The sequence below is a fragment of the Mytilus trossulus genome, chromosome 10 (genome assembly GCF_036588685.1).
Source record: "Mytilus trossulus isolate FHL-02 chromosome 10, PNRI_Mtr1.1.1.hap1, whole genome shotgun sequence".
Lineage (NCBI taxonomy): Eukaryota > Metazoa > Mollusca > Bivalvia > Mytilida > Mytilidae > Mytilus > Mytilus trossulus.
In genome coordinates, this window is record NC_086382.1 from 73,115,557 (window position 1) to 73,131,177 (window position 15,621).

General features: G+C 32.5%; 1 protein-coding gene across 1 annotated transcript in view; it reads right to left on the minus strand.

Moving 5' to 3' along the window:
- The window catches only part of LOC134688521 (serine-protein kinase ATM-like), a 69,948-nt gene that overhangs the window by 44,907 nt on the left and 9,420 nt on the right, over nucleotides 1–15,621 (minus strand). The window contains exons 10-26 of the mRNA XM_063549304.1: nucleotides 15,331–15,391; nucleotides 14,892–15,049; nucleotides 14,226–14,333; nucleotides 13,565–13,696; nucleotides 12,073–13,000; nucleotides 10,394–10,607; nucleotides 9,744–9,964; nucleotides 6,673–6,755; nucleotides 5,952–6,107; nucleotides 5,303–5,372; nucleotides 4,969–5,099; nucleotides 4,219–4,333; nucleotides 3,609–3,779; nucleotides 2,271–2,431; nucleotides 1,683–1,935; nucleotides 1,057–1,160; nucleotides 415–541 (exon numbers count right to left, since the gene is read on the minus strand). Of these exons, the coding sequence (XP_063405374.1) occupies nucleotides 415–541; nucleotides 1,057–1,160; nucleotides 1,683–1,935; nucleotides 2,271–2,431; nucleotides 3,609–3,779; nucleotides 4,219–4,333; nucleotides 4,969–5,099; nucleotides 5,303–5,372; nucleotides 5,952–6,107; nucleotides 6,673–6,755; nucleotides 9,744–9,964; nucleotides 10,394–10,607; nucleotides 12,073–13,000; nucleotides 13,565–13,696; nucleotides 14,226–14,333; nucleotides 14,892–15,049; nucleotides 15,331–15,391 (3,193 nt within the window). The remainder of the gene's footprint in view (nucleotides 1–414; nucleotides 542–1,056; nucleotides 1,161–1,682; nucleotides 1,936–2,270; nucleotides 2,432–3,608; nucleotides 3,780–4,218; nucleotides 4,334–4,968; nucleotides 5,100–5,302; nucleotides 5,373–5,951; nucleotides 6,108–6,672; nucleotides 6,756–9,743; nucleotides 9,965–10,393; nucleotides 10,608–12,072; nucleotides 13,001–13,564; nucleotides 13,697–14,225; nucleotides 14,334–14,891; nucleotides 15,050–15,330; nucleotides 15,392–15,621) is intronic.

Genomic DNA, 15,621 nt, shown 5'->3' on the forward strand with positions numbered 1-15,621 from the left:
GCTATCATGTGTAAAATCATACAAGTGTTCGGTAAACAGGAAGTTGTCAAGTGATGAATCTGAAAACGCATCACACAGTATGGATGACATATATAAATGTTGATACCAAATTACAGAAAGGGTGGATGTGTAGTTTCTGAGAAAAATGTGACGAAAGTTTCATGGGACGGACTGACTGACGGATGGACGGACTGACAGACAGAGGTAAAACAGTATACCCCCCCTTTTTTTAAAGCGTGGGTATAATTACCACTTTTTATACAGCTGAAAGAACCTGTACAGAATAGATATCTGACTTGTTATGGAAGACTTGTTATTTTCTTCAAGGTAGATAGTGCACAATTACTTGATATTTTTGCCCATAGAAAGTTCACAGATTTCCTAAATTTTGTAGTTAGATAAATTTAGAGTTACCTGATTTTTTGACAGCACATCAACTAATGTCCTAGCATTTCCAGAGAAACTGTTGGTAACATAGTCCAGAGTACATCTGATCATGTATGGGTTGTAACATGGTGGGTTAGGCTCGGGATCAATATTTCTATAAATAGAAAACAAAAACATGAAACATCTAAGAGAGGCGCATCATCAACTTGGTGTATTTACATTTCAGCACTTATTATTTTATCAATGGTGTGTGATAATGGAGTTACTCAGAAATTGTGTTAAATTAAAGAAAGTCATTGGTTTGAATATTTCTGATTGGTCAAAGTTATTCACAGAGATGTTGTGATTGGCTTACATGATGTAGGAACAGGGAAAATAGTCTCTAATTCATTAAACTATTGCTTACTGTATTATTAGTATATTTTACCATTTCAAACAGTCATTATTCTTTTTTTTAAGATTGAATATACATGTAGTGTCATATTCAAATATTTGTGGGAAAAATTTGGTTGCTTATAAAATTTCTGAATCAGCCACTGTCAAGACCACAGAAAAGTTCTGACTGATGAAGACAAACAGTTTACAGAGCTTCTGGCAATGAGAAATTATTATTGTATCACAAAAATAGCACCACACCCAACAAGTTATTTGTTTAATAAATCACAATACCTTATACTACCAGTTTTGACAAAATCTTCCTCTGGGTCATATAAACATTTTAGAATGTTAACCACAATTTCATCTAAACAGGATACAATGGTCTTCTCTACAACCTGTGAAACACAATTTATACAATCAATTAAATAAAAGAAGAAAAAACACAGCTGCCCCTGTTTCAGTGAAAGTGTTGCCACTCAAATTCAAACTTGATCTATGTTTGGTGGTAATTAGCATTGTTATAAGTTTCATAACATTAGGTTTAGGCAGACTGAAGTTAGAGTGCTGATCCAGCAATTTAAGCAATTTTTCCATTTATATAGGGACATAACTGGAGATTAGGGAATATGACAACACTCAAATTTGAAGTTGAATTGCATTTGGTGGTAAAACAAATTGTTTTCAAGCTCCATTACATTTGTTTAAGGCCTGAAAATGCATTAAAATATTAACAAAACCACATTTTAAGATACACAAATCAACTATTATAAAATGTGCAATATCTATGTCATTTGTTCTCAGCTGGATAGTTGTCTCATTTGCAATCATACCAAATCTTCTTATTCTTATATTGTTACGATTTCTCTCTTTACTACAATAAGGTTATTGTATATACACAATTTACACATAATAATAACCTCCTTGGTGGCCTCCCTTGTTAGTAAATCGTAACAAGCTGTGGCATGAGCTGTCCTTTTCTTTAAAGTTTCATCACTTGGTGCATTCCCAGTGTCGGCTACGGCAAACAATGGTAACATGTATATCACTGTATGGGGAATACACTGTCTAAGGATGATATCCCATGAACCTTTTATTTCAGTAACCACTTCCTTTGCATCTAATATATTCTTTTTCATTATTAACTGTGGGATAATAACCAGATAAAAATCTCTGTGAAAGAAATAATTCAAAATTGTAGTCTTAAACATTTAGATAGTTAACAGTATACAATTTCAGTTTATCACATGGTTAATTTTCACCTTTTTGATTATCTTTTTAAATCCATAGGTGCTAAAACATAATCTTTTTACAATAAACAATAAAATTTGCATCTCAACTGATATTTCATTTTTAGTTTCTTAAGTTTGGTTTGCAGCAGAGAGGTTCCAAATAAAACAACATTTGCACACAAGTCTATGAGAGACCAAACAGATAGCGGAAATAGACTCTAAGAACTTTAAGTATGCACAGTAAATGATAGGACACGTAACATTTACCATGTTTACCTGTAGAAGTTCTGTAGACTTGAACAGAATGCCAACTGGTATGGGAACTCAGCTACGGGATAATTTAACCCTAACCACTGGTTAAGAACATATGGTAGATGGTAGGACATGTAATGGTGGCCATCTTTATACCCAAGTAGACTGGATACTTTCTTTAAAACCTAAAAAATATTGAAATAGAACTGAATACAATATTAAATTCCTACTAACTGTTATTTGTCAAAATAAGTCTGTTTTTTAAAATTGTATTCTTTTCATGAAATCTATTTAAAATTCAATTTGTTAATAGTGCATGTTATTTCTTGATTTTTTTGTGTGTGTCATTCCTTAACCCTTTCTCCAACGAGTCCCGGTTTAGCAGGATTCACGCCTCAGACAGCTGACCATGAGTCCCATTTTACTGGGATCGGAATACCTCTTTTATGTTTCCCGCTTTTAACAGTGCAAACATGAGTTATCTTTCTTTGATGAATACCCGGATGAAAGTGTAAACATGGCGCTTCCGTTTGTTGAAAACCATGTCAAAATCAGAGTAAATTTACAGAATTTACGAGAATTTGAAATGAGGGAAAATTTCTTTTTAAAGATTATGGAAGAATTGAAGCCAAACTAGTATACTTTCTAGACATAAAATGTCGTTTTATGTACAAAACACTTGGAATGGACATCGTTCAGTGTGAGGAATTTGTACAGCCTCATAAATTTTTTCAAAATTTTGCCGTTTTGGGATGAAAAATTACGATGTGGGGTCAAAGAGCAGATTTTGAGAATTTCACCAAAATAATGCCAAAAAATGGGAAAATTTGAATATTTTATGAAGAAAAAATTATCAAAACATAAACAGAACTGTGAACATTATGTTATTGAATGAAATAAATACACAAATAACTACAAACAAGTTTTTATTGGCATTTATTATGGAGATCTCCCACTTGAGTAATAGTAGCCAGGGAAGCCATTGTCTCAGATAAGCTTCTGTCTGGGTAGCAATTAGTGAAAGGGTTAATACAAGAATAATCCTGAATCCTAACATAACTAGAGTACAGTTGGATCAACAACAGATGGAACTTAAATTTTCTCATTTCTACAACTGTGAATTCATTACTATTTGTGAGATATCCATATTTGTTGATTTTAAGGGAACAAGTGAACCCTAAATCTAAATGATCAACAAAGTAAAACAATTCTATAGGCTGGTAATCAGTGTCCATCAAAATAACAAAAACAAATAGCAATGAAAATACAATTTTCACTAGATTCATATAATTATTACCACAGAAATTAATGAATCCACAATCAACTTATAACAGTAAAATGTAAGAAGAAATAATTATTTACATTGTGAACCTGTTTGATGTCAATATCACATTCTCTGACCAGCTGACATAAGGCAAAGATAGTTTTGTTCTCACAGACAACACTAGAACACATGATATTCCCTACAGTGGTCAGAGCACTAGCTGTACGGTTGTTCTTCTCATCCTGAGCTCTCTCAGCAGTCAAACTACCCTGAAATCAAATAGTGAAATAAGTTGAAAGTGAGAAAATATCATACCTTACAATAAGTGGTAGCTATCTAAAACTGACTACTGACAAATGAAAAGTGGTGAATGCCAAAGCACACTATATAAATTAACAGATTAATGTAATAATTCATAGCCTGACTGGTTTCTGTCCTACATGGGCCTTTCTTCAGAGGCAAAATGATTGATTAACAGTGGTGCACTACTTACACAGTGGATAACAACTGTCAAAATTTTCATCAAACTTATCTTAAACATACAAAACATTAAATCTGATTTTGTGACCATTGAAATTGTGTTACATGGTAGACATGCAGCCTCTGAAAAAAATTTCACAGACACAAAATTCAAGTGCTAGTTATGTGTAATTTTCTTAAATGTAACACTCACTCACTCACTCACTCACTGTACTCAAACCAACTGACCTGTTTACTCTTTATATCAATGGTTTCATTAATGATGACATAGATTTGATCAAACAGCTGGTTCTGTTGATGTCTATTTATAGGAATGGGTTCTTCACAACCAGTAACATACAACCTGAAACAACATAAAGTGGGAGGTATTATAAGAGCCTGATCAAACAGCTGGTTCTGTTGATGTCTATTTATAGGAATGGGTTCTTCACAACCAGTCACATACAACCTGAAACAACATAAAGTGGGAGGTATTATAAGAGCCTGATCAAACAGCTGGTTCTGTTGATGTCTATTTATAGGAATGGGTTCTTCACAACCAGTAACATACAACCTGAAACAACATAAAGTGGGAGGTATTATAAGAGCCTGATCAAACAGCTGGTTCTGTTGATGTCTATTTATAGGAATGGGTTCTTCACAACCAGTAACATACAACCTGAAACAACATAAAGTGGGAGGTATTATAAGAGCCTGATCAAACAGCTGGTTCTGTTGATGTCTATTTATAGGAATGGGTTCTTCACAACCAGTCACATACAACCTGAAACAACATAAAAGAGGAGGTATGATATAAGTACTAATTTAGCCCCTGAAATAGCAAAATAACTTAAACTTTTTCTATCCTTTTAAAATTATGTTATTTCTGATGATGCTTCACAGGCTGTGACACATACCTACTGACAAGCATTCCTTCTAACATGAGGACTTGGGTCATACAATGTCAACATCGTCTGACCTTTAACCTTTAAAACATACCTACTGACAGCTTGTGAAGCATACATTCTGACATCATGACTCAAGTCACACATGGTCTGTATAAACTCAGTACTGATAGCTGACTCGTCTTCCTTTGTGGACAGCAGAGCCCATTGTTGCTTTGGGTCTGCCTAAAAAACATTTTAAATATTTGTATTTCCCATTTGTTTTTTAGTATAACAAAATGATAGCCATTTTTTGTTGTTTATTAGTTCATTATTTTGGATTCAAGCTTTTGACTGAGAATGGTTAAAATTTATTCTGTATTTCATTTTCATTTATAATGATTTATATTTTGTTCTTTGTAATATCTGTTGTCAACCATTAAACTTACCTCAATAAATGCCATCATACATTTAGCTGTAGTCAGTCGTACTTTGGACGAAAATGTGTCTTGTAGATTCCTAGCAAAAAGACCATAGGGTATTAAACCAGAAAAAAACTGATTTTATCTTTAATGAAGATTGTAAATGGTAACAATGGAAGTAACTAAAAACTATTTGGTCATCAAAAAAGTTGATTGAAAACCCACAGAACTAAGCAATTTTCTTAACTTCTAATCTGTTTAGTTTTAAGAATTGAATGCTTCTTTTTGCAATTTTATTTCATTGTTAAAATGTAAATGGAAGGACATTTAATATGTAGCATAAAGGGTGTGAGTTAGTGAGGAAAAGAGCCATCATCCTGAAATCTGTATGGAATTACCTTAAAAATTCCTTAGAAACTCCAGTGGCTATAATACACAGAACCTAACAATGTTAACAGATCTGAAGAAGTTATATTGACCGGTAATTTACAGCTTTTATTAGTAAGTCTTCTAAAAATCTGTAATATATTTCACAAAACATCTTTGGAGGAACAACAGTCTGAAGTTATACCACACATTTCTATATAACTTACGATTTTTGTCATAAGTTTTTTTAAAAGAGCCTCTGAATGATAATAATTCTATAGAATCTATCTCAGATTTACTGTAGACTTACCAGAAAGCTGACAATAGGTGAACAGTGATTTCTCTACATTCCTTGACAGTTTTAGACGGCATTTCATCGTTACCTAGGTAACAAACAACACTACTAAGAAGTTCCAAGCACATACAGCTGATATTATGATCTTTTCTCTGTTGCTTGGCAACTCTCCTATTAAAATACAATTTTATAATAAAACTTACAAAATTCAAAATTAGCCTAAAACAATTTCCTAAAATGTTCTTATAATTCTAAATAATTATAGTCGGAAACAAAATCTTACTTATTTGTATAAACTAAAAGTCCTGAAAAGGACGGATACTATTAATTTTCTGCCGGTCGATCCTCAATTAGATATCATTTTTTTTGTTACTGAATTCTTAAAGGGGCTGTATCATTAGTGAGTGGTAGCTCAAATTTCTATTAAATGCATTTCTTTTCTTTCATATTGAGTCAAACTTGCTATAAAGGTCAGCTCTATTAAGCAAAAACCTGCCAGGTCATTCACTGCTTGTCCCTTAGAAGTGCTACCCATGTCTTTGAAATCTAAACTATGAGGTTAACTTTCTTGTAAGGTCAGTTTTCTTTGGTCCAGAGGCAAGTTTGAATGTATATATATGTGAACACAGGAAGTGTATGTTAAATTAAAAACTGATAAATAAAATTTTCCTTTTTTTACATTATGGGTCATGATTTTTATCTATCTAAACATTAATATGATATAGCTGAGTTTTACCTGATAGCATCAACCATATTCTCCAGATCAAGATCACCAACTTGATGATTACTTGTAGTCAGACCAGATATAATCACTTGAAGCTGAAATATATTTATATAACAAGTGAAACTGTGAGCTACTGCTCACTGATGATACCCCCGCCGCAAGTGGATAATATCAATAGTGTAAAAATATGCAAGTGTTCGGTAAACAGGAAGTTGTCCAGTGATGAATCTGAAAACGCATCACACGGTATAGCTGACTTATATAAATCCTGAAATCAAATTTCAGAAATCCTTGTATTGTAGTTCCTGAGAAAATTGTGACGAAAATTTTCAACTTGGCTATCAAGTGTAAAATCATACAAGTGTTCGGTAAACAGGAAGTTGTCAAGTGATCAATCTGAAAACGCATCAAACGGTATAGCTGACTTAGATAAACCCTGAAACCAAATTTCAGAAATCCTTGTATTGTAGTTCCTGAGAAAAATGTGACGAAAATTTTCAATTTGGCTATCATGTGTAAAATCATACAAGTGTTCGGTAAACAGGAAGTCGATGAATGATGAATCTGAAAACGCATCACACGGTATGGCTGACATATGTAAATGTTGATACCAAATTACAGAAAGGGTGGATGTGTTGTTCCTGAGAAAAATGTGAAGAAAGTTTCGTGGGACGGACTGACTGACGTACGGACGGACAGACAGAGGTAAAACAGTATACCCCCCCTTTTTTAAAGCGGGGGTATAATAATTATGAACATGATTTTAGTGAACAGTTATAACACATACAAAACACCCTCAAAATTGCATTTTTCGGCTGCTATGACCTAGTCATTTCATTTTAGACCTTGAATTTAAAATAAAGATGCAGGAATGTATACTAACTAGATATCATTGAGATGGAAGCCATCTCTGTGGGCCCCGCTGTCAATAACGTGGGGTAATAGTGATAGTACTATTTCATAGTATAATAGTGATATGACTGCATGATGTGAACTAATTGTTGACTACTCTAAGGAGTCTCATGTGTGATTTTAATCTAAGATTTTAAGTTAAAACTGATAAATATTCTCATCTTACTTTCATAGTATAATAGTGATATGACTGCATGATGTGAACTAATTGTTGACTACTCTAAGGTGACTTCTGGATGTATGGATTGATTTTTGAACAATATGTTTAAAGGTGCTGCCAAATTGATATTTGTCACATATTTTAGAATTATGCCTTCAATATATTATGACCCACCAAGTATAAAGTATGAAATATTAACGGTTCTCGAGAGGTAGAGCGGACACAATTTGTTAAGAACAACAAACGGATGGACAGACTGACAGACTGACCTTAGACCTAGGATGCATACATTATGACACATTCTCTGGTGTTGGTTTATATATATGTTAAGTTGAAAATGTTTGTCAGGTATAAAGTATGAAATAATAACAGATGTCCTCTCAAAATATAGTGTGGATCAAATTTGTTAGCGATGGACAGACCAACAGACAGACAGACCTTTGACCTAGGAAGTGGTACATACATCATGACACACCCTCTGGTGTTGGTTAAAATGGATGTCAAGTATAATATTTGAAATCATAATGGTTCTCAAGATATAGAGCGGACACAATCTTCACCACAGGACACAGGATTGTCAACTGAAACCAAAGTTTTTTTGACGTTGACCTTTGACCTAGGAAGTTGTACATACATCATGACACGCCCTCTGGTGGTGGTTAAAATGGATGTCAAGAATAAACTTTGAAATCATAACGGTTATCTAGATTTGGAGCGGTAACAATCCCACAGGACACGGGGTTGTCAACTCTTAACCAAAGTTTTTTACCTTGACCTTTGACCTAGGAAGTTGTACATACATCATGAAACGCCCTCTGGTGGTTGTTGAAATGGATGTCAAGTATAAACTTTGAAATCATAACGGTTATCTAGATATGGAGCGGACACGATCTTCACCACAGGACAGGGGGTTGTCAACTCTAAACCAAAGTTTTTGACCTTCACCTTTGACCTAGAAAGTTGTACATACAACATGACACACCCTCTGGTGGTTGATAATCATGTTAAGTATTAAGTATGAAATCATAACAGTTATCTAGATTTGGAGCGGACACAATCCCACAGGACATGGGGTTGTCAACTCTAAACCAAAGTTTTTGACCTTGACCTTTGACCTAGGAAGTTGTACATACATCATGACACGCCCTCTGGTGGTTGTTGAAATGGATGTCAAGTATAAACTTTGAAATCATAACGGTTATCTAGATATGGAGCGGACACGATCTTCACCACAGGACAGGGGGTTGTCAACTCTAAACCAAAGTTTTTGACCTTGACCTTTGACCTAGAAAGTTGTTCATACAACATGACACACCCTCTGGTGGTTGATAATCATGTTAAGTATTAAGTATGAAATCATAATGGTTCTCTAGATATGGAGCGGACACGAAAGTGTTACGGACAGACGGACAGACTGATCACTATAGGGCGACCCGACTTTTAGTCGGGGCCCTAATTATACTTTCAAATTTGTTTTTAAATACCATTTACCAATATGTTCTTCTGAGCTTTAAAATTATATTTTTGACATGAGCAAAGTCATAAAACTTTACTCTGTACTTTAAGTACTTAAGGTGGTACCCAACACATTCACTGAAATTTATTTGGCTCGTTTACTTTTCATAAAATTTTGACAAATGATTCATGTTGACCCTACTACAAAAATATAAAAATTTCCAAAACTTTGAACCAACCATTTTATCAGAAAAATTACACTGTTATATATAGCAGTTTGACAAACACTAATTTTGATTATTGAGAAGCTTAATATTCCTTTAACAACACAATGTAATTAAAACATTTAGCTGATTTTACAGAGTTATCTCCCTGTAGTGTTAGGTACCACCTTAATTGGACTTTTTTTGTGTGCATGAAACTCTGTGTGTAAATTTTTTTACCATAAGGCCTGCTATATAGAAAAGTTAGTAACAATTTTTGAATTGTTGGTAGGAAAGTTTACCAGGTTAACCCCTTATTAATCAACAATTTTAATTTTAAATAAAATATATACCATTTGTAGATCAAATGCCTTATTGCTGTCAAGTTCCTCCTCGTCTATTAACTCCTCCATCTTAGTTCTAATGTACACTGGGTCAGCATTAGTCTCCAGTGGTAAAATCTCCTTCATCTCTGGTTTGTCATAAGCACACCATCCACATAACACTTTTATAGCAGTCAGTCTTAAAGTCTGTCCTTCTGTCAAGCTGGAGGAACTCAATGGTGACTGGAAAGCTGAAATAATATAGTTCAATGATGGTGATCATGACTATGTAAAAACATTTGCAGCCATTGTACACATTGTAAAGATATGATCAATAATTTTTTCAAAGCTGCCACCAACTTAATAATATTGGCAGCTAAGGACTATGAAAAGAAAATTATACACATGTCATGATTTGATAAAAAATATTTCATAGCTGAACTTGAAATCTTTGTGTATTTATAAATAAATGATAATGTTGAAACTATAATTTGTATGGACCCATAATCTTTTATTTACATATTGTTTCAAAGTGGAAGTTTAGAATCTTTAAAAAAAATGTTAGCATTTGAAATAAATATGGCTTTATTCAGTGTATGAATAATTTATGTAGCAATTAATCAGCTGCAAGAAGATTTGCTCAAATATCTTTGATATATCATATATAAACCTATCTTTACCATCTACATTAGATTCTTCTGCGTCCTGGGAATCTCCAAAGTCGTCATCTAAATCTTCCTCTTCCCCTTGGTCCTTGGCTAATGGCTGATCAAACTCTAGATCCATGTCATCATCCTCTATAATACTCCTTGACGAGGAAGGTCTGTTTCTACTCTTTAACTTAATATGACCAATATCGGATTTGGAATGACTGGCCCGTGGTTGTTTACTTAACTGAAATTATATTAAAAATTCAGGAGTTTTTGACCATTTTATGAAGGTGGTAGCTTTAACATATATATTTCTTACTTGTATTATGATATCAGATGATACTATTTATTTCAAGGCTTTGTTAAGATAATAAATACTAAGATAATAAATACATGTTTGGGTAATTCAGTAATTACAGTAACATACATTAAATTAATTTATTATAAACATATTATTTTCTTGATTTTTGGAATCTTAAAATAGACATATGCTCCTTTTTGAAATATATACTTTTTTTTTTTTTTTTTTTCAACTTTAAATATTTTATTTCATTCCTGGTTGTGAACAATGTCCCTTAGCGCTACAACAATGACGCTAAGGTTCCTCCCTGTGTTGTTAATTGCTAATAAAACCAGGGGATTTGATTAGCAAAATATGTATACTTTATATTTATATCTTTTGTTAGTTGCATTTTACAAAGTATTCATACGAGCACACAATACATACATATTATTCAGTGATCTTATATATATAAACAATCATATAAGAAATAAATTATAATAATAAAAAACCCAAAAAGACGGTTTTTTGTCCGTCATTTGTTTTGATTATATAAAACTAGTGTAACCGAAAGTAGAATGATCAAGAATGATCAAGCATGGTCGACCTCATGGCTAGACGAATAATTTCATAAAGTGGTGAGTAATTTATTGCAGTCATAAAGTGACTTATCAAATGTGTAAATTTCTAAACTTATAATAATCGATTAATAATGAAATATAATTATTGAAGAGATCAAAGAAGGAGCTATTGACCCCTGATCTTGATTGATTTGTAAATTATTGATTGATTGATTCTTTGTTATTTTTAAAAATACTGACTGAAGTATTTATATTAGATCTAATTCTCCCAAAAATAGATATAATCAAAGTTTGGACATTTTCCTATGAAATTTTTTCAAAAATAGACTTTCTGGATGATATAACATTTGTGTTTCAATCTCATTTTTTAGAACTGACAACATGTTCACAAATTTAGTTCTCTTTTCTGATAAATAAAAACATTTATAAATCACAAAACAAATCATTGTTATGACATGATTAAGTGGATTATATTCAATATCTTCAATTTTATATCCAAGCACAAGATTTTTAAGACAAAAGACATGTTGGTCTATACTGAAATACATAAATATGTCATAAATTTTGAAATATATACATCGACCTTTATAATGATTCGGTCCTTGGCCTTTGTTCTCTAGTGGATAGTTGTCAAATTAGAGATCATACCACATCTCCTCATTGTTTTTCCAGTAATAATTTGATAAAATTGACAAATAAATGAGTCGTTTAAAATCTCCATTAACTATTATTTGTAAACCTGACTCAGTTCAATGACTTTGAACTATTCTGATATAAATATTCATTAAACACACAACATTTTTGCTTTTGTTTGTTGTTGTTGCTTGAACATTTTGTTCTGTACATACCTTATTAGAAGCTATTCCAAGTAACTGATCTACAATTTTTGAAGGCAACAAGCACCGTATCAGTCTTGCTGCCTGAATACTACTTGTTCCATCATAGATTTCACTGCTATATAAACTTTGTATCTTCGTCAAAATATCCTGTAAAGGTAGGCATCCTTCCTTCTGCAATATCTCACTAAGAAACAGGCCAAGTTTTTTGTACAAAACTTTCAACAAACTTACAATATCCATTGTCAACAGAGACTCACTATTAACAACACCATAACTCAACAACCAATATATCAGTTTTGACAGAAGACACACATTTGACACAACCTTTTCTATATGCTGCAATTGTACATCACTAATTTCAAGAAAGACTGAAACTTCGTCTTTTAGCATTTTCTCAATTTTTGACATAACAACTGACAAGTGTAGAACATCATTACAAATTTTCATGGAATCTTTTGAGGACAAAAATTTATTTGACACTGGAAAGTCATGTGAAGATTGCAAATATGTCATTTCTAAATCTGTAATCGATGGGGATATTTCACAATGTTCACTTCTATTTAAAACTGATTGATTCTGAATCATAAGTAAGACTAAAACATTGGCTACACTTTCTGGATTTATATCTGAATTATTAGCCAATGAGCTTCCAGAAAATCCTTCACCACTAGGTAGTATCCAGTCTATTAGCTGTGACCTTAAAGGGTATTGCAGCTCGTTATAATTAGCAGAGGTTAAAACACTTGGCTGGAACTGCTCTGGTAAACTGAATTTTTGTAGAATACACAACAGGAATTCGACAGCCTCCTGGGTAGGTGGACTGATGTTCGGTAAGAAAAGACTCCACATGTCTCTATCAGGACGAATAATGTCTTCCAATACCATAGCTTTAAGAAGTTTATATCCTTCAGGTGTGGCATGGTGCAAGCTTACACATCTGTTATAACAATACAGAAGAATATCATACGATGTTCTTTACCTAGCTAATGTTATAATAATTATTTTGTTTGTTTCATAATATAATGATCAACAGTTCTTTATTTAGCTTGAAGAACTTTTGATGTCAATGTTTTTCTTTTGTTTCAATAAGAAGGGTAATGTTTTGTTGACTTGTTTTTGTCTGTTTGACTTTTTTGTTTTTCTTTTACTTACCATATTTGAGCATCTATCATACACACAAATGTGTACTTTACACAGCTGAATACAGTATTAGGTTTTTTGTTGTTTAGTATCTTCACCTTCTTTTCCATAAATCCATAGTAAACTGATTATTTTAAGTACATGTGCCATTATTTCTGGGTGTATAGACAACCTATTGTTTCATGAGCTAGATTAAACTAAACACTCAAAAATGTCAAGAAAACTGTATTTTTATGGATATCTTATGTTGCTGGGTACTGTCTACACAAAGCAAAGCATTTAAATCTGAAATAAATTTTCTGGTGTTTATTTTTGGTGTCTTTGCACATCTTTGTTAAGTTTTTGTGGTAAGTTTTTATACCTCAATGTTGACATCCACACTTTCCTCCATACTGGACCACAAAGCTCTTCAGTTCTTTGTCCTAATCTTATCTTCTTCCAGTTGATAGTAAAGGCATCTGCACATGACAGTAGATATTTGGATATTTCAACCCTATGAAATAATTAAATTTCTTCAGTGTAGGTTTATGACAAATATTATACATCTTTTCAGTTGATTTTGCAAAGAAGGAAAGTTTCAGTTTTTCTCTGTTGCATATTGAAAAATGTATTAAAATTGTAAATTTTTGTTATTGTAAAAAGTTATAATAGAACCAACATTCTTAAAATAATTTCTTTTAATTGTAAACTTTATTTTTAAATCATTCTGACATTGCAACTTCACCAGTTAAGTGCAACATCTTTAAAGCAGACAAAATCAATCAGGACAATCATAGATAAAAGTTAACAAGCTTTGTATGCTTTTTTTATCTCCCAATAAGCAATCAAAAATGTTGTTTCACTGTAGGATATAATGTATTTGATCTGCCAAAGAAGCTGATTATGACCGTATAAATAAAAACAGAGTCCTGTCTAAAGCAAATGAGATTTACCTTGATTTTTTCATTCAAGTAAGTAGTGATCAACGATTAGGATTCTATTATTTTTAATAAAACACTAGACAGTTTTAAGGATGACCTTACTTTTTACATTCTGATATAAGTGATGATATACAGTTAAGATAAGGATAGGTCTCATCTTCAGCCAAACTTCCTGGAAACTTCTCCATAACTCTTGTAATCAGTTGTAACCTGTAATGGTCAAAAAGTTAATTAATTGAATCAAATGTCAGTTTCTGCAACATTTCATTGAATCATTTTTTGTAAGTAATAACCATGTACACAATCTCTATATCAATTTAACTATTCTATGTTTAGTAAATATCCATCCAGAAAAAAGGTTTACTGCTTTAATAAAGTCCCTTATTGCTTTCTTCCTGACTCTGTGTGGAATCATACTGTATGCTACACTGATGTAATTTTGCCTCTAAAAATAGGCAACCAAGACTCCAATGTACATTTCTAACTTGAATATTCATTCCAAGAACTGTTAAATTACCATGGTGATTAATTGTGCTTTGTGACCTAGTTTTGTTGTCATACCTACTTTACTGTTAGGTGTGGATTCATGTATATTCCTTGGAGTACAATTTTCATAGATTTGGTAAGAACAGGAGAACCACATCAACAATGAGCATAAGTCTGACATCAGTATCTATTACCTTACCATGGTGTGAGTTGTAATGTCTATGATTGATTTCCATCCAGATTCTAGTCTATTTCTCTAGTTCCCAATGTCTTTAAACTTACCATGGTGTTAGCTGTACTGTTTGTCCCAGTGAGGTTATAATGTCCCTAATGGATGTCCATCCAGACTCTAGTCTACGTTTTTTAGCGCCAGGTCTGTCTTCAATGTCTGTTTCACTGATCTGTGTCACTTCAATAGCATGTTCACTTGACTGGAATAACTGAAAGAACAATCAATTAAATGTTCATTTATGAAGTAGATTTAAATCAATTGCTCTTAATTCACTGATAGTAACTTTAACATTGTTCAATGTAATTTATAATAATTATTGTCACAGTATTTCTATTTTTAGGAGTCAAGTGTTTCAATGGTGGTTGATGTCTGTCTGTCTGTGTTGAACTGTGCTGTATTTTTAGAAATCCTTGTTATACAATTAGTTTTTTTATATGAGTTATTCACTATATATGTACTTAAAACTGTTCAGTTTGAGAAAGCCATTACCTGGTTACAAACTTCAGCTGCTAAGTCCACATAATTTGGTGGCAGTGATGCTTCTCTAGATCTGAAACAAAAAAGATACACTGAACTAAAATCACCAATCATAATGATCTTTAAAAATGAAATTGTACAATAGAAAAACGGTCAAGAAATCTGTAAAAATTTCCATTTATCCGGTTTATCCCAATGTTTAACCTCTTGTTACAGTAACTATGTTGGCTGATTAAATGGAACAACAGAAAAATGAAGAAAAATCAAATATGGTTGGAGTATTACACATAATAAAATACAACA